The following is a 20,174-nucleotide window of genomic DNA, read 5'->3' on the forward strand; positions in this document are numbered from 1 at the left end:
CTACCTAGCAACAACTAAAACATCGGTGCCTTATCAACATTGTTCTCATCCTAAATCCAAAACACAGCACTGTACCAGCTACTAGGAAGGAAATTAACTCTATCCCTGCCGAAACCAGGACAATTCTGGGCTGTCTCTTTTTACATTGTTGTAAAATATGATGGCCGTGTGTAAAAGTATAGAAAGATGCTAAATTTTTTCCTTGCATTCGTGCAAAGGAACTGGACCTCCTGGGGAAACCTGTCTCTGTCCCTAGGAATGGGATGAAAAATGGAAAGCTCGTGTGACTCAGTTTCTCCAAAATCTTTTCAAAATTGGCCTGTTTGGCCTGACATTTGGGCTCGCTTTTATTCTTTCCTTTTAAATGTGGTTTTCTGCTAAGGCTTAATTTCGTCTTTCTGTGTTAAGCATGGATTTTCGAATTCCCTGTCCGCATTAGCCTGTTCAGGGGAGCTTCACTTTCCAGCCTTGCCGTTTTAGAGTAGTTTCAGCTATATATCAATGTCTAAGAATGGGAAGAATGTATTTACACCTGTGGAAGTACTAGGCAGTTGCTCCAAAGGTCTGTTTTCTACTTTAGAAACCAGTAAATGCTCAGGATCTTCAAAGAAAGGAAGAGAAGGACACTATTTCCAAGAGGGATAGAGGTAGGAGATGTTTTTACCAGGTATTTAAATTTAATGACTTACCTGTAGGTGAATGAAAACACAGTTGGAGACATGGGAAATGAGTTGGTGATGAACTATGGATTACCTGGGCATTGGGGATTAACCAGTTGGGCTTTTTGGAGTGATGTGAGGGATGTTTCTGGCAAGCTGACTTGTCAGACCACTTGTGGCTGTCATGAAAGTGGCCTGTAAACAGCACTATGGAAATAATTTTACAAAATACTATGTGCCCCCCAAAGAGTTAATATCCATCTCTCTGCTGCTTTTCTTGCTATGGAGGCAGGTATGTGTGTTTTGGGGACATCCTACATTTGCTTGTTTCAGGTCTTCTCCAGAAGCAAATATCCTGGCTAGACACAGGACCATTAGTAAATAATCAGCGTGTCTTCTTGGTGATGGAGATGAGTCTCATTTCTGATGCAAGTGAAGACGTAACCAGAGAGGAGGAGTTTTTGCCATGTCTAGTAATTCTAAGGGTTATCTTTTCACGCTGAAATCCATAATTCTCTCTCACAGTCAGAGTAGCTTCTAAAATTATTGGTGCAAACAGGAAGTATTCCACATTTTCCGGCAGTTTCACAGTCCACCTTGTGCTGCGTATAATCTTCTCAATGAGCACATGAAACACTACAAAAAGCCTCAGTTCAATTAATTTCAATTAATGGATTCAATTCAATTAATTAAATCTGAAGATCTTATTCCATCTTAAGTCTTCTTACAAAAAAAGATTAAATCTAAAAGAAAAATTAGGTGTCTTCAACAGTTTTTCTTCCAAAATGGTACTTCTGCTTGTTTTTCACAATAGGAATTTGTTTCTTTCAAAAACAATCCTTGGTTTTCATTCCCTAGGATAGGACCTGTATAGGACCTAGGGTAGAGGACTAGAAGAAATCTTGAACCCATTCCTTTACACTTATAGGGAACCACAATATATAATCCCATGTATTAATTTCAAGTTTCTTCTTAAACGTTTTTGTTTTGGTTTTTTTTTGCCTTGACTAGTCTTACTGACAAACCGATTCAAGTATTACCTTCCTTTGATGGTCAAAAACCTTTTAACCTAAACTTTTCGAGGCCATTTTTTATCCTCTTATTCTATGTTTAGCCATCTTCTAGTGCATTTATAGCAGGCAATTATGTCTCTTCTTCAGCTTAGTTTTATTTAAGTAAACAAGCCAAGTGCTTTTAATTATTCATAATAAGTCTAGGAGGGTTGCCATCTTCTTATGAGTCCCTGTTTCCCTGACTGTTGTAGCAGCTCTGTGTTTTCTGCCTTTTATTTTTAACCGTGGGCCATCAGATTTGTAACCTTGGGTGGAGTTTTTCCAAGGTCTTGTAGGGTAGCTTTAAAATGTCTATATTCTCTATTTGAAAGTTCTTGACACATAATTTCATTTACTTTAACTCCTGAGTAGGTAATCATTTTAGTTGCAACCTAAGCCATAATTATAACCAGTGTGGATAAGTTTATAAGAATGAGCAGAAGAAAAGTTCTGGTCTTCATCTCAACAATTTGAATAGCACCTTGGTCAGGAGGGAGGAGTTGGTTGTTTTGTTTTATTTTTTCAAAGAATCTTCTTGCCAGTAGCTGAAAGTTTCTTGTGAACAGCAGAATTTTGTATTTTTTGGGATTACCCTAAACAGTGTGTACATAGTTCTTTTAACACTAAGCTACTCCCATAGAAAACTAAGTGTGTCTTTGGAAATACTGATTTTTGCATTGATGAGATGGTGTGGAAATGCAAGAAAGCTTTCACAAAATGCAGGAAAGCAGATTATGCTTAGTGCTCATGGATTTTCATTAAATGATGTTCTGAAGTATTTTAAATCAGAAGAACTATAGAATAAGAGTTTAGTTTTACAAAAATTGTTTCCTTTTGGTGTTGGCTTATGTTAGGTTTTCAGAGGGAAGAATGATAATCTGGGAATAAGAACTTAAAAAAACCAACTAAACAAAAACCCAACCTAAAACCAAAATAAACATTGTAGTGGAGTTTGGGGTTAGGGTTTTTTCCTTGTTTCTTTCAAACACAAAAAGGTGCCCTTAGTTTCTTCCCCCTCTCACCATCCGGGTAGTCATTTTAGTAGCTTTCAAAACTATGAGTCAAAACACAGATCTTCTGTTTGAAACATCCAGTGAATCAGAAAGAGGTCAGTCTTGACAATCACTGTAGTATAGCAAAAGTTCATCCATCTTTCCATCCTTGCAGCTTCTCGGTAGCAATGGTGAGTGGTGGGGATGGCAAGTTTCTAAACTGGTTGGTTCGTTCTGAATCTGGCTGTCTGCCATTAGCAGCATTAAGGCACCCTCCCAGCTATGGAGATGCTGCAGGTAAATGATGCAGGTGCTCGAAAACATTCTGCTTCGAAAGCAGTTTTAGAAAATAGCAGACTAAAGCACTAAAATACATCTCCTCAACGTTTTTTTTGTTAAATAACGTCTTTTTCATTTTGTACATTAGAACTTTTGGAGAGTGTGTTTGCTCATTCAGTCTCTCTCCATGGTTGATACTTATTACTATTGACATCTGTTGTGTCATTAGGTGATGTTATAAGTGATAATGTCATGATGTGAGGTACATCATAATACAGATTTCCATCTAGAGGATATTTGCTTCCACCTTGTCCCTAAATGGAGCCTTGTTTAATCAAATATGAAGATTAGTCCAGGGCACAGGAAGATGTAGTGTTTTCCCAAATCTAAGCGATTTACTTTTTTAATGGCATACAGAGTTACATTATGTTTAATTATTATAATATATGTGTAATATAAATATCTGGGATAATGTAGTTTAATTTCTTGGGCACTTCAAGATTTATAATTAGATCCTGCAAAATGTTATATGTCTTTCACTCTTAGAAATCCCATGTATCTCTGGGATCTAATTAGATGCAAACCTTTCATGCAGAATCAGGACATGGGTGACTGAACAGCAGGAGAGATATAGAGGGAAAGATTTTATTTGTAGCCTTCATTAGAAAAATATATCACAAAGCTATTCCTCATGTGAAAGAGAATGGAAACTGCTTTAAAATTTACCATTAATTTCCAGGTTTGTAATGCATTAATTATGTCTTGAATTCGCGAGCATTATCAGTATTTGCTTTATTAAGATACACTGTACAAAAGGTTTGCATTGGGCTGCCAGATTTCTACAGGATTGGGAAAAGAGAATATAAAATATAAAACACTTTTGTTTCAAATCAAAATATGTTCTTGGCCCGTTAAGTTCCAGTATTGACAACAGCTTTGTCTGCCGCAGGTCTGTTGACCTGGAATTGTTGTTGGAGTAGTAAGAACATAGATAGCAATTACATTACAGGAGGATAAATTATGCAGATGGGAGCTGTGTGGGTCACACTTTTCCCTTGAAGCAGTTACTACCTTGTGAGTGCCAGGTCGCCTGGGCAGTTTAGGTGCATGCCAGTGACAGCTCTCCCCGTGGGGAGGTAGCTTCCCTGGCTGCCAGCTGGGCGAGGCGGTGCTGGAGCTGGCATGCCCTGCCCCTGAAATTGCAACTGTGGGGCACCGAATGCGCTGCCGTGGCCTCCACGTAACGGGAAACCATTTCCAAAGTGAAACAGTGCTGTTAAAATTGTAGTTACTCTACCAGGAAGTGCTGGCCATGTTTGAGAAAACATGAATATACCTGGGTTTGGGGTTTTCTTTAATGATGATGTTTCTTCCAGTGGTGGCTGTTTAAGAAGAGTTTTCTATTGCTTCACTAGGTCGAAGTGCCAGTGTCATCTTCAGTACCATTTCTCATGGAGAAGCATGGTGCAGTTTTTCTTGGCCAGGGTCCGTGTACAGCATCTTGCTGTACACAACCATTTAACAAACCATGGCTGTTGTGCAGAACATGAGAAAAACCTAGCTGCTGCTGTAAGAGATTTTTTTTTTTTTAATTTTCTTGGAAGAATCTGCACTTCCTAATATTTTAATGTTTCTTATTTTTAATTGCTTTTAATCACAGTTTATTCACTGTTTTGTGGTGCAGCACAGTAAACTCTTTCTGGGCCCGCAGTACTTTGTGTATGATTGATGAAGGAGCCCTCAGGAGAGGACAGAAACTGCATACTCATGTCCCACAGGCAAAAAGCTCCAGTTGCCATTCTGCAGACCGATGGATTTGGTGCACAGGGAGCTCCCAGTTTGGCTCAGCCTCTGCTGAGCAGACTTCCCCATCAGCTTGCCAGCATCTTTGCTAATACACTGCAGAGGTAATCACAGCTTGCAGCCCTTCATACTCCCCACTGGAGACCAACCTTTTCACCTCTAAAACAATATATAGCCTCTGTCAGCTCCAGCTTTAGAATGGCCTGTTGATTGTGAACTGCCTCTTGAATGTCTGTTCATCATCTTGCTGCTATAAAATGAACTCATCAGATGAAATTTTTGTATTTCTCTTCAATTATTTACATTAGCGTGCCAGTTTAGGGCGGCTCAGGGAAATAGCCTGCTCTAGTCTGCAATGTCACAAAGTTTACCATTCCATTGCATAGATTTTTAATGAAAAAAGTGCAGAATGTGTATTTGTGTGTGTATATATATACATTAAAAAAAAATATATATTTATGTACGAGTTATGTTATATGTTGTATATATACAGTTTGAAAACAGCGTGGTACAACTGTGGGTTATTTGTCCATTGTGGACCTGAAAGGTACATTTATGGAGGAAGTTAATTTAAAAATCAATTAAAATGAAACATTGTGTTGAATGACAGAGCAATATTTAGATAGCTTTAGCCAGCATGTATATTTATTATGGTATTAGTTCTAGCTCTAAATTTCACTTTAAAAAACCAGAGGTCTTCCTTGCCAGAATTTCCTGCATTTCATCAAAATGAAAAGGGAGTGGGAGGTAATATTTATCTCGTAAGGGACTTAAAAACATGAGATATGCAGTACATCATAATGCCGTGTTGCTCTATGGGTTATGTCCATTGTGGACCTGAAAGGTACATTTATGGAGGAAGTTAATTTAAAAATCAATTAAAATGAAACATTGTGTTGAATGACAGAGCAATATTTAGATAGCTTTAGCCAGCATGTATATTTATTATGGTATTAGTTCTAGCTCTAAATTTCACTTTAAAAAACCAGAGGTCTTCCTTGCCAGAATTTCCTGCATTTCATCAAAATGAAAAGGGAGTGGGAGGTAATATTTATCTCGTAAGGGACTTAAAAACATGAGATATGCAGTACATCATAATGCCGTGTTGCTCCTATGCGGGTATGCATTATTCCGTATGCTTGAGGATGATCGCTTCAGGGTGCTGCAGGGAGGCAGCGTGACAGTAAGTGGGTCCTCAAATGTGGGAGGCCCACCACGGCTCAAGCTTGCTGGACTCGGGATTCATGTTCATTTGAGTCGTTTTCAAAGAGTGGGAATCAATCAAAAGTGATTTAACTTCATTGACTTTGGATCCTGTTGTAAACATAATTTCTGCAGAAAACAAATTACTCTTAACAATGTTGCTTCTAAAGACACATGAAATCCTGACTCTAGTGAAGGCAAAACGTTTTTCTCCATTGATTCACTAAGGTTGAGAGTTCACCTAAAGGGTTTTTTTTTGTTGTTGTTGTTTATTTGTTGTTGTTTTTTTTAAGTTGGATGTCATGCATTTTACCTTTGAATTTATGCACCACACAAGTTTTTTTTGTTGTTGTTGTTGATTTGTTGTTGTTTTTTTTAAGTTGGATGTCATGCATTTTACCTTTGAATTTATGCACCACAGTACTGAATAAAGTGCTGCTGGCTGCATTAGAATGACTTACGTCTATCAGCCTGCAGAAGAGCCCTCGTCAGAAAAATGCAACATTTAAGGTTAAAGATAAAAAGTGCAGAGCATTAGTTTTTAAGAAATGAATGCACACATTCTTTCATGCCCTGTAAACTCCTGCAGGGCTTGTCTTTACTGACAAAGCGTTTGTGTATTTGTTGGGGTCATTTTTGTGTGTTGCAGAATAATGAAACCTGCTTGAGCTATCCTAACAGTTCAGTTATTCTGCAAGATAGACCCTAATTTGAGCATCATTGCAACAATCATCCTTTATTAGTTTCTGGTGAAAAATATGACTGCCTTTTCTTCACTGAGGAAGCATGTTTTTTATTTCACTGTATTAAAATGAAACCTAAACCACCCTTAATAGCTCAAAGTAAAGTCCATAAACCCATCCCTTTAGGATGTGAAGTCAAGGTATCTGCAAAGCATTTAAAATCAAAGCCTATTCTTTACTGAGAAGACTGGAGGAAAAAATAAGGTGATTTTAATTTCTTCAGAACTACATATAGCAAAAGGGTATTAGTAGAGAATAATAGTGTCCATGCCATTTGTGCTCAACTGACTAGATTTTTTACTTGATTCAGAAATATAGTAATGAATAAGAAATTTGGATTCAAAAATTCTTGAACCAGCACAACGGTCCTGCAACATTTTCTTGCCTTGATAGAGCAGATTTGACCTCTGGCTGTGAGCCAGCAGGAACCACTGAGACAGAAGTATTAAACTCAAAACAAGAGAGGGACTTTTGTCATCCTACGTGTTGGAGTCTGCGAGTCTGGAAAAAATGAGAATGTAGTGTCTTGGAGAATGAGTAAGGGACTGTGAAAGCAGAAGGTTCAATATTGACCTGCTCTAGAGAAGTAATTTTTTTATAAAGGTTATTTTACAGTGTTTGTAAAGCCCTCATATTTTATTCCGCAGAAGTTTAGTTTACAATCATCTGCTTGAAGTAGCAATTATTAGTGGATTTCTGAATTCTGTTGTGACCTGAATATCTGTGTTGTTATTTTTGTATGGCATGCACATTTTCAGCAATTCAAATAATACAACATGAACTGCAACAGAGAGCTGGAAATATTGAAAAATCTTAGTAGTATGCTTTTGATTCTGCATTTTGAGTTTTTTGTAATTAAGAATTTTTATGTGACAACTGTCAGTATTTCTCTGAGCAAATGGATGCATTGCAGTCTATTCGCATCAATTAAATGAAAGTGTTTGCTTGTTCATTAATTGAATAAGATCTCTTTATTCTTTTGTTACTCAGTTTAGCTTTGATCATCTCCAATATTTTCATCTGGAATCAATGTAAGCTTTCTTCATGTATAGCTGGCAAATATACTGGAACATATTTCTTTCTCAGAATAGGGTGGCTATATTTTAAGATACTTGATCTTCCAAAGCATAAAATGGTATGATAGTTTGTTTTATTTTTAAACTATTAAATAAAATGTAAGTTAAGCTTTCTTGTATAGCTGGCAAATATACTGGAACATATTTCTTTCTCAGAATAGGGTGGCTATATTTTAAGATACTTGATCTTCCAAAGCATAAAATGGTATGATAGTTTGTTTTATTTTTAAACTATTAAATAAAATGTAAGTGGAATTTCCAAGACTCTGTTGGCTGCATAAGAAATGGTTAATTATGTGACCTACATGCTGTGTCTCAGGCACAAGCCTGCTCAGTGGTCCGTGATAAAAGGCCTTATTAAATACTGTAATGATTTACGTATGTCTGCAGACAGATATAACCTTTAAAAAGGAAAAACATAGAGGGAAACAAAGGGATATCCAAGTCCTTTAGGCTCAGAAGTAGAGAAGAAATTAGTAGCACAGGTTTAAATCATCAAGGCAAACATACTCTAATGTAGATGTTTGTAGTGGCTACCAACAGCTGTGTGATCTGAAAAACAATCAGTCCGTCTATTTGTAATGTTCATTAGTTTGTTGTGCTCAAACTGATGTTCTAATCCAATTTTTCCCTGTAATGGGATCTTTCTACCCATGCCCTTATGATCCATCCAGTTTCCAATACTACTCTGTCATCAGTCTTGTGTAATTGATCTCTTGTTCTCTGTCTAGTAGGGGATTGTGTCTGCTTTGGTTTTCTTGAATTTTTTTTTTTTTTAAGGTACATGCTTAGCACTACATGAGGCAACAGCTGGAGTGTGGCATTTGCTTGCGTGCAGAGTCTTGTCATGGTTCTGCATTCCTGTCAAAGCTCCTTCTGGAGTTCCTCTTGGAAGAGCTGCCGCAGAGCAGAACCCTACCCTGTGGTGAAGGGTTTGCAATGCCAAAGAGCAGAAGTGTGAACCACGATTCATTCATTCCTTCAAACCTAAAGCTCCTCAGCTTTGGGCGATGTTTTAGATCAGAACTGCACTGCGAGGGAGCTTTACAGCCTTTTAGAGTTTGGATTACAGCATTTATGAGTTTGGTTCTTTGGCTACAGATCATTAACCCTGAAACATTAATTGGATTTGCAGCCATACAAACATATGTTCCCCAGAACTGTAAAACTGAGCAGTGCTCCCTGTGTTTTCATTTCTGTTCACCTGTCTTTTCACGGGGCAGTGTGTGATAAGGTGGCCTTTTTTTTCCCCTGTGGCCTTTTTTTCCCTGTGTATTTTCTTTGCACAATGTCCTGTGTAGCCTAGCAGGAAATGTGAAGTCTCCAGTTGAGATGAAATTACAAGGTTGTTGACATACTGTGGTTTAAACATTTCTTTCATTCACCTATCTCAGACACACAGTGTTCGTGGTAGTATCTTTGATCCTTTCCATCCCAAACAGCGATATCCAAGTGATCCAAACGCAGTATACAATTCCTAAATCTGTCTCTCGTCCTGCTCTATTTATCATCTTTTTTTGGTTTTCTTCAAACCTGGTTTTCTTTGTCATCTCTTGGAAGGAGTCTGGGAACAGTAGATCCAAGCTGGTAGGAAAATTGTGTTTCACTTATCTTTATTCAGATATGGTTATTTAAATCATCCTCTTTAGAGTTTTGATTTCAAGATAAAGCAGAGGGTCTGATCAGGCACAAAAACCTCTAAGATTTTATTTTGTAAGTTAATACTAATAATGTATAACATGGTACAAGGGTTATCTGTTTACTGTCCAAGGGAGAAAAGAAATGAGGTAGACTACTGTAAGCCACAAGTTGGCATCTGGATTACTTTGAAATTATGATTTGCCAGTAATTATATGTGAGCCTCGAGTAGAGGTCCTTAACCAACTGTCATTACCAAGAATGTCTGTTTTACTGAGCTCATAGACTCTTAGTCAAGGAGAGCTGCACTCAGTGGTTTTCAGCTTGGCTTGTTTTGACTCTAGATAACTAGTTCCAGGAGAAAAGAGGGTGCATTAGCAAAGCTCTTCCAGGTCAAAGGAAGCACTTTGTCTCTTGGCTAGTAAGTACCGTTGGTGGGAGCTGGGGAACCACGATGCTGGATTACTGTGCTACGTAACTAAGCAATTCTGCTGTTGTGGCTAGCTCAGCTAGCCCTGGTTTAAGAATTAGGTCATACCTGATTGGAGAGACTAGGTGGTTTGTTTCTGCTGGGTTTTGTCGTTTGTTTTAAAGCGTACCTCTGAGTCAAATAATTAAGGGGGGCGGGGACACCCACCAACAATAAAGCATGAAATTGATCCTTTCTAAGAGAGTTCTACAATTGCTGGCAATACACAGAGAGGGTGGGATGCAGGCATGCGTGCACACACTTCTACTGCCACCGCCTCCCCCCGCCCCCAGGGTGTGTGTGTGTATATACTTCTGTTAACTATTATACTGATGATAAATGAACCGTGGTATGTATCACATGTTATTCTGAGTCCTCATATTTTCTTATGCTGAAATCTGCATGAAGGTCTGCCATCACTTCTGAGTCACGCCAGCATGTGTATTCACTTAGAGCCAACCAAGAAGTAGAAGATTTTTGGTCTTAAAGTGTATTTTGAGCAAAAGAATGTTTCTTGTATGTGCGTCCTCAGGTACATAGGCATTGTGTTGCTTTGTGGGTGGGGTGTTGAGTCTTTCTGGGTTTTATTGAGAGTTTTTTTTGTTTGTAGTGAGTCTTTGGGAAATCTGTTTGTTTTGATGAAGCTATTCTGAAGCATTTTATTTGAGTTATGGTAAGGGCTTCTTGTAATACACACAAACAGAAACTTGCCAGGTGCCAGAAGCCAACTGGGTTTCTCATGTCTACCTGGCTTGGATGCACGGAGAGGGACTGGAAGTGGGGAGGGAAGACAAGCCCTTCACATGGAAGGGAATACATGGGATGGACAAGAAGAATGTCCCATTCAGCTCGCTCTATTGTCATGACAGTGGGCTGGGAAGAAAAAGAAATACAGTGGATGCCACCACTGGAGAATTTTGAACATGGTATAAAAATGACCAGGGAAGAAATACCAAAACAGTTAACCGTCTTTACTAATAAGAGATTTACCTGCTGTCAACTTGAACTGATTGTCTTTCACCAGTTTTTTGCCTTCTTAAGGTATACTCTGTTCAGTGCAAGGACTATATTTATCTTTGTGTTCGGAAAGCAGCTAACACATTGCAGCTGTGGTTGAGATATGAAGAATAATGAGGAAGCAGTATGCTTAGTGTATATACTTAGTTCTTCACCTCTCTTAAGATGATTTAGAAAATGTTTCTCTTTCCTAGTATTCTGTTACTCAATTTAATATTGAAATACTCATAAAAAAAACCCCTTTCCTCTGGCACAGTAAAAATCTGTATTTTAAAAGCTCGCAGAGATAAATATTTAATACCCCAATGGACATCGCAGCACTTTCAGGAAGATTCATGAGCATCTGATGTGCCAAAAACAATTCTGCAATCTTGAGATTAGATGACCTTAATTGCTAAAAAATGGATATTTTAGTATCTCGTGTAGCCCTGAAGTGAAGAGCACCCCTGAGTGGTGACCCCTCCTTTGTTTCCTCTTTCACCTTCTCCTTCATCTCCCTTTAAAATCTGAAAGCCAGCACTTTTGTGGGTTTCCAGCGGAGCTGGGTCAGGAAGCAGCAGCATAGGAGAATTTGCATATTGGTTTCCTTGTTTGCAAAGCAATAATAATAATAATAATAATAATAAAATACAGCCACAAAAAATCTGGAGGCATGGGAGGCTTTGATTTTTTTACCCACACTCACTGAAGGGTTTCACACAATTTGCAGAGTGTATTTGTTGTCTGATACCTTAGATGAGATGCATCATTAGTGACTCGTTGGAGTAGGTACCAGAGGTACAGGAGGCAGGCTCTTAGGCTGGGTTTTCTGCGTGGCGAAGTAGGCTGGAGGAGTGTGTTGTGCTAGCTGAGCAATAATAATAATAATAATAATAATAATAATAATAATAATAAAATACAGCCACAAAAAATCTGGAGGCATGGGAGGCTTTGATTTTTTTACCCACACTCACTGAAGGGTTTCACACAATTTGCAGAGTGTATTTGTTGTCTGATACCTTAGATGAGATGCATCATTAGTGACTCGTTGGAGTAGGTACCAGAGGTACAGGAGGCAGGCTCTTAGGCTGGGTTTTCTGCGTGGCGAAGTAGGCTGGAGGAGTGTGTTGTGCTAGCTGAAAGAAGGCTGAAGGAGGAGAGAAGTTTTAAAGGGAAGGAAGGAGAAACTCATTAATCTTTTTACCCACTGGTGAATTTTATTCCTCCCTTAGTTTGCCAAAGTTGACATATTATGCATATTTAAAATACCTTGGTGTTTTGGGGTCTTTTTTTGAGGACAGTGGATCCCAAATGACACACCAGTGATGGTGTGTGAGTTTGATCTACTCACTGACTTCACAGCAGTTTTTAGAAGGTGGCAAATGAATATTCAGTGTCTGCTTTTGAACTCTGAAGCTGATTTATTTACTGCATCTCAAGAAGAGGAGATTAATTGGTAAGTCCAGCACAGACCTGCTGTTGTTGCTCCTGGGCTGTGTGCCGGTGTCTCGTTGGAGGCAGCGCGGCTCCCAGTGGCCACTGGTGCCGGCTTCCTTCGAGCAGCTCCCAGGATCATTGCCTGCCTTCCGGAGACCCGCAGGATGCTGCTGACAGCAAAGAAAGCTCTGTGGCACAAGGCGGCAGCGCTGGACAATGAGTGTTGGTCTTTGCAAGGTCAAAATTGCGCTGAGTACCTAATGGAGAACTGGATTGACTGAAACAATTGCAAGTCAGTTCACCAGAACAACATAGCATTTCAGGACAGCATAACATTTCAGAAGAAACATATGGATAACACTGAAGCAGGCAGGGTACCAAAGATTGAGTACTAATTGACGTCAATACTTGATCCGTCTTGGTAAGGGGAGGCTCAGGATGAGAGAACAGAGGAGTTGTATGATGGCAGATTTTCAGTTATTAATTGTAAATTGTCTCACTTCTACTTTTGGAACTTGTGCCTGCTGAATCTTGCACCTCTGTAGGAGGCATCATGGTTAGCAAAAAGGATTTGGTGTAAAAGTGAGTGCAACTTCATGTCAGTGCTGGTGCGCTATGTAATCACTGACTCAAGCCAGGTGTTTCTTCATATTATGCAGGGAAACAGGAGCTCAGAGATGGGATGGCATTTGATTTGGCAGTGTTCAGTGGTGGTATCTGTTGCCATATTAAATGCCGAGAAGACAACAGGAATTTGGTATGGGGTCATTAAGGAACTATTATTGCTGAACCTTTAGGGACCATATCATAAATGTTCGGTGTGCCTATTAAGGAGGTACACCAGTGAGTCTGCTGTGCATCCATCACTGGCGTTGCATTGCCATTTGAGAATGAGATATACCCATAATGTTCTCCGGACGAAATCTTGGTCTTATAGACAAACTCCCATTGACTTAGTGTGAGGTCTGTATTTCACCCATGGTAAAGCCTGAGAGCAAATGTGCAGTGTTTTTTCAGAATTAAAGTTTTTTATTCCCTACTCTAGTAGATGTAGGGTAGAGATGGTGCCATTCAATTTGTCCCATTTTGTTTTGTTTGCAAAAAGCACCATATGTGCAAAGTAATGTCGCCTTGGCTTGTACTGCCAACTGAGTGCTCTGGTTGGCTAAACAACCTTCTGCTAAAGAAACGTATAATTAGATTGTTTTATTTTAATGGTCATTTTTAATTTCGTCTAGAAAAAAGCCTGCTTTCCTCTTAATGATAGCTTATCTTTTTGTTAGTGCATTGAATTTGTTATTGTTTGCTACCTTAGTTGAATTTACTGTAGAAATTATTTCTGTAATCCACAAAAAAAATTAATTTTCTTTTAAAAGCCAGGCAGTGAGATATACCGTGAGTGTGAACCTCACAACAGACGTAATCCAATAGTGTTTTCTTTCTTTTCAATTAGAGCTCTCTAGAGCTATCTATACTAGCTAAAATTTCAGTTCTACTGTATCTGTAGTTGTGCTTTTTCCTTTATTTCTCTGTGTTTGTGTGTCCTACTATTCACTGCTCCCCTGTTTCCTCCTTTATATTAGCAAAAGTATTTTATTGTAAAGCATTACTGTTACCTCCATAGCTACCTTTCCTGGCAAGTCATGTATTCTTTGTTCCTTTGAAAGTTTTCACTTTGCCATTCTCAAATTATATTTTAATTTATTTATCTTTGAGCATAAGCTCATCTACAAGGCCTTGATTTTGTTCTCCTAGCTGGGGATCTTTAACCTTGACTGACTAGTTTCTGTTGCATGACAAGATTTCCATAGCTGGATACAGCAGTGTGTTGCGTGCTCAGATGCATGTTCAGGTATTTTCTGGTTTCTTTTTAGTGCTTTGCTGTGCGATCTCTGGGCTGGGTAGAAATGGCAGAAGAAGATCTGGCTCCTGGAAAAAGCAGTGTTGCGGTCAACAATTGCATCAGACAACTCTCTTACTGTAAAAACGACATCAGAGACACTGTTGGCATCTGGGGAGAGGTAAGAATGGAGTGAACTCCTCCTCCTCTTGGAACATCCCTCTTGTGTCATAAAACATCTTGAAAGAACAACTCTGTAAGCAAATAAGTCCATGCTCTGTGTTTGGGATTTCCCCATCCTAGCTGGCACTGCCAAAAAATATAAAAGGGTTCAAGGAAAGTGTTGATGTTTTTGTTCCAAACTGCTCAGGACAGCAGATGCCACAAAGATTTCACCTTCATGTTTACATCTGTGCTAGTACGCACCTGTGCAATAACAGTGTTGGGACACACAAACCAAACTGTTGAAATCAGTGGAAGTCTTTCTCCTGACCAGAGGTTTGAGAGTGGTGCTTTGGAACAGCATTTTCACAGGTTTCCCAGTGACAAAAGGGCTTTAAGGAAACCTAGACTGGTGTGACCCATGCTTCTGAAATGTATAAGAAGATTGAGACTGACGGACAGATGGCTTATTTTAAGATGATTATTTTATCAGTGTTTCAGAAAGAAATTAATTTTATGTCATCAGTCTGTCTGTTGGTTCCTCTCCAATAACTCTTGAAACTGTTAACCAGTGTCATCCAGTTTTGAAGGATGCCAGATTCCCACACACTGAAGGAAAAACAGAGAGCCCAGATCTTCTCTTTCGTGGTTTGCTGATGGGTCAGTACACCTTCATCAACTGAACTATGCAAGCTCTGTGCTTCTTTCTGAATTGGCAGCAAAGACAGGATAACGCTGTGGGAGCTCAGGGGGAAACATGAAGGAAGCCAGAGGTATTGTGGTTTGGAAAAGAGGTGTGCTGGGGACAGATGAAGGAGTGGAAGGTGTGGAGGGATCAGTAAGTGAAACAAGAAGAAAGGAAAAGGTGGGGTTATAATGGTGGGACATACAGAGGACTTAGGAGACGAACCCATAGAAAAACATCTTCGTTATTTGATTGTTCATGGAACAACTTAAACTTCAGCCAAATCTTGCTCCCTACATCTCTCCTGACTTGTTTTCAGGAGGGTTACACTAACGTGGATTTACTACACAAGGTCTGAATGCAAAAGTGATGTAAGAGCGAATGTTGTAACTTTCACTTGTGTGATCTAAGGGAAAGAGCACTGCCAAACAGAAGAGGAATTAAAAGAAAGACTTGTCGATTTCAGTAAAAATTTTAGGAAAAATATCCTTCAGTCTCACAAGTTATTGTTGCAGTCTAAAGCTTGAGTCCAGTGCCCTGACTATGACCACAACAATGCAGAGACACTTCAGAGGAGCAACTGGGAGAAAGTGCCTGTTTAAAAATGGGAGTGAGGTTTCAAGGGACACATTTAGAGTGCCCTATCTGTTTAAAGTAATTTCAGAAGGGTTTTTCTATGTAAGAAATGTATATTGTACGTATATGTGAACAAGATAACATTGGTCTCCCTTTTTCCTACTTCTGGGAACAGTTTTATTTAGTTAATATAGCTAGACAAGCAATTAGAGATGTGTCAGTCATGGACTTTCTGCTGACCTGGGGAGGGAAAAAACCCCACTCTCTTTACATGTGTGTAATCCCATCCATTTTTCAGATGACAGAACTTTGATCAACTTGAAATATATCATTTACTTTGGAATCGTGTGCTTTATTCTGATTTAAGAGTTAATGTTGACTGGTTTGAGTTAATAGTCACATTTTTCCATATTTCTCTCTGTCAGTCCCGTTGTTCTTTGTTGGAAATCCTTGCAGGTTTCCAAGCCAAAGTGGTGAAAAGTTTTGGTCCTCTTGAATGGAAGTTTTAAATAAAAATGCTATTCATAAAAAAAATAAAAAAAATCAGCCTGACAAAACGAGAGACACTGTGCTTGAATACATGGCCCCTGAAGTAAATTGTTGTCTTGATTTTAAAAGAAATCATTACAACCACATTTTTCTGCTGGCAATGTAATGCTTCAAGAGTGATTGGAAAGAGCACATTTTAGAGCGGAAGCTGAAGAAAGTGTGCCCGTCACTGACATATCGGATGGAGCACATACAGCAGAAATCTATTACGAAGCTAGAACTGATGACTGCAGATGGGGGTTTTAAGATTGCCTAAAGATTTATTTTAGCTATAATGTAATGAAAGTGAAATTGGGACTAGGACTATCCCCAAGTTTTCATGATTTAAAAACACAAAGCAAAACACAAAAAAACCCACACCCTGGGTAAAATCCTGACCCTACAGAAGCTTTGTTACTGGCTTTAATGTGGGATTTCATGCCTTCCGCTCCCCTCCAAAAGAAATACCCTGTAAATTTCGAACTACCACGGTTCTGTAAAATCTAAGAAGAAAAACGCAACTCATCTGTTTGTGTTGCTACTTTGCCATGCATTATATTCCTGTACGTTACAAAATCATTTACCTGAAAAAGATTCATTGTTGCCATTGACCTATATACCACAGTATATAACACTTCCCTGAAAGGCTGCTCGGATTGAGTCTCTCTCTCCTCCATTCCCTTTCCCTGTGTGGCTCTTCCCGTGAGAGCCTTCTTCATCTTGGACCATCAGGTCTCTGCAGCTCTTCAGCAGTCTGAGACATTGAGGCCTATGTTCAAGCTCCCAGTCTGTCTAAATTATTTCTTCTTGCCCTCTGCAGTGTTTTCGTCTCTAAAATAGCTTTTGTATAGTAAGGCAACAAAACTTAGCAAAATATATTGCTTCTAGCTGCGGCCAAGCTATCCCTTGAGCATTGCAAGGATAATTTTCCTTGACTTATGTTGCTTATCTGCCCATTCTCCGATCTTTTCCAGCTAATTTGAATTCAGTTTATTACCCTAATCCCAGTATATTTTGCATGATGAACGGATTTTACCTTCTTGTAATAATTTCCTTCTGGAACAAATATACAAATAGAAAATGGGTCCAAAAAGCAATCTTTGTGACACTCAGTAACATTCTTCACACAATCTGTTTACTGCTTCTGACCTCCAAGAAAATTTCTCACCCTTTTTCTTTGTGATGACTCTGTTTTCTGTTTGGTTTCCTTCATCATCCTGGTCTGCCTGGTGCCATCCTGGCTTCTGTGTTTTACTTCCCATGTTTCTTTTTCTGCATGCCACAAGCAGTTCAGTGCTGCTGATTCACCCCATTTACATCTATGGTTATCACAGCTACATCTGTTTCTGCTTCTCTAGGAGCAGCCTATATATCCAGCCTTGCATCTCAGCCACAGCTGTACTTTTTCCACCAGGCAAAATGTTCTTGTGTTGGCATCGTATATACCAGCCTGTGTCCCCTTCCTCCCCCGCACCCCTCTCAGCGCTTGCGCTGCCAGCTCTGTGTCACAGCTCCCCTTTCAATCCCTGTTAGGAGATCTGGGGGTGGCAGAGGTGGTTGGCAGTGCCTGCCCCTTGCTGCCTAGCCTGGAAACCCTGGAAGCAGGCCCTCTCAGGATGACATGAATGTGTCTTACACAGACACAAAATTAGACGTCATTAAGACTTGAGCCTCTGTAACCAAGCGGGAAGAGGGTTTCTGTGTCACTGAGGTGAAGTAAAAGGTCATTTTTGAAACATTTGTCAGTAGGAAGTCAGACCCTTTCCATTCTTTCTGTTCATTTATAGATTCTGGCACAATAGAGAGGAAACAAATTACTCTATATTTAGCTGATAGCTCCCACCTTCTTATCAGCAGGAGCTTGTCTTACCTCTCGGTAATAGGTCCAGGATCATTTCTGTGGGATCTCGTGGTCTGCAGAGTAGGTGTACAGCCTCTGAGAAGAGAGCTATGAGATGTGATAGAAGAGGCAGCAGACCTTTTGCAAATGCTAGCCATAGGAGGAAGACTAGCATTTGTGAATTAGCATCAAAAGGAAAATTGTCTCTAGATTTGTTTCCTTTAAGGGGAAAAAGCATTCTCCTTGTTCTTACATGCCAGAAGAATTAGGGAGAAATCTGGGCTCCAGGATTCTGCAGTCACCAGCAGAATTCACATTCATGTCTTAATGCTAAGTTTTCCCCTTTAATTAATCTTTCTTCAAAGAGTATCCTATAAATTCTTTGACATATACAAATTGCTGTCTGTTCCCATGACCCATTGGTTAAAGTTTATGGAAATGAAGCACAGTGTTTGAAGGAAGAAACTCTGCTTTAAGAGGTTTTGATGTAAGCTTTTACTATTAAGATAGTTCTTGACTTCTGATATATTTGGACGAATTTACTGGAGAAAGGATAAACACATAATTTGTTGAATAACTCAGTAGCTTGAGGTTGATGAGTCAAACAGTTGCGCTTAAAAGACATCAAAGCTTTTTGTGATTGGGATAGTTTAAAAATACAGTAGTAGCAAGATACTATCTTAGATCTTTTTCACACCAGAAGTAAATGAACTTGTTTTCAATTGCTCTTGGAACAAACCGAAACTTTGAGTAAATTAAAAGGATGCAAGTCTAAACAGCATAGGCATAACACCTTGATCACAGTCAGTTTGAGAGGGAGATGTACTGTGTAACTGTACTTTGTCTGGAGTTGCAGGGCAAAGACATGTACCTTATACTGGAAAATGACATGCTGAACCTGATTGACCCCATGGACCGCACAGTTCTTCATTCGCAGCCCATTGTGAGCATCAGAGTCTGGGGAGTGGGTCGTGACAACGGCCGGTGAGTCTTCGCTCTCCTTATCCCTCTGACTTGGTGCTATTTCTGTCTGCTGATACAGAGTACACATACACCCGGAGCAAGTTAGGTATCAAACCTATTCATTTGATTGAGTAATTGTGTCCCAGGGGCTTTGAGAGGATGGGTAAATTCTTCTTTTTCTTGCTGGTGTTACTTTTTAAAATCCCTGGTTTTCATAGTTTATCACTTATATGCTGTTTTGCTAAACCTGTATTGAGCAAACCTTTCAGATGAATTCAGCCAGGTGCATAAAACTGCACATGCAACATTATTTTGTTTCAGATATATATAATACTTTTTTATATAAAACCATGTTTTCAAATACGTCCTGTAGTGTGTTTCTCCCGGCTGTGTGAAAGCGTGTCTTCCTGCTGGTCCAAGTTAAATGCACTACTTACAGTCTGACTATACGCATGTGTTTCCACTTTCTTGAGATATTTGATTTGATGGAGGAAAACGTTGGACTGAGGGAAAAGTAACAGGTTTAAGCCATTACTACTACGTAAAGATCTTGATGCAAGAACATTCCTAAGGGTGTTCCAGAAAACTAAGGTTTGTCCCTGAAACCTGACTGCCTGCGAGCTGAAATTCTTCCTTGCCGTAGGGAGCAACCGCAAGTGTGTGCTAAAGGCCTTCCTGCCCTGAAGGCAGTCTTTCCTTAGCTTTCCTTCCTGACTGGTCTTTTGGTAGCACCCTTCTTTGTCATGTAACATTGCTGTGGGAACAGGATAGTGAAGGTGACATTTAGAGTGGGACAGCAAGCTGTCTCTCTGTCCTGTTAAGCATTTTGATCTATCAAAAACGTTTCCATTCACGTTGAGCAATTCCAGGATCTTCGGGCAGTACCCATCCTGACAAATGGGTAGTAAGGGTTGAATCATGCTAGCGACCTGCTGCTTTTTGTGTCCATGTTTGATTATTGAGATATTTGCAGAAGTAGGAGTGGGGTGTTTTTGTCTCTGACTTTTGACAGGAAATGTCATTTTGGACCTGAAAAATCTTTCCCAGTAAAAGATTTTGTGAAATTTCTTTAATCCCCCCCGAAGTTTCTGATTATCTTTGGCTGAATTACCAAAAGGAAAGATAAGTGTTTCTGTGAGCCAATTCCATCTTTCTAAATTTTTTACTTCTATAAATGACTGATGGTTGGTTTTTGGTTTTTTGGTTTTTTATGTTTTTCACTTCCATTGGTGC

General features: G+C 39.3%; 1 protein-coding gene across 1 annotated transcript in view; it reads left to right on the forward strand.

Moving 5' to 3' along the window:
- APBB2 (amyloid beta precursor protein binding family B member 2) overlaps positions 1-20,174 on the forward strand; it is a 97,390-nt gene that overhangs the window by 58,479 nt on the left and 18,737 nt on the right. The window contains exons 8-9 of the mRNA XM_019472295.1: positions 14,222-14,368; positions 18,835-18,962. Coding sequence (XP_019327840.1) covers positions 14,222-14,368; positions 18,835-18,962 — 275 coding nt within the window. The remainder of the gene's footprint in view (positions 1-14,221; positions 14,369-18,834; positions 18,963-20,174) is intronic.

Source organism: Aptenodytes forsteri, unplaced genomic scaffold (assembly GCF_000699145.1).
Source record: "Aptenodytes forsteri isolate BGI_AS27 unplaced genomic scaffold, ASM69914v1 Scaffold35, whole genome shotgun sequence".
Classification (NCBI taxonomy): Eukaryota; Metazoa; Chordata; class Aves; order Sphenisciformes; family Spheniscidae; genus Aptenodytes; species Aptenodytes forsteri.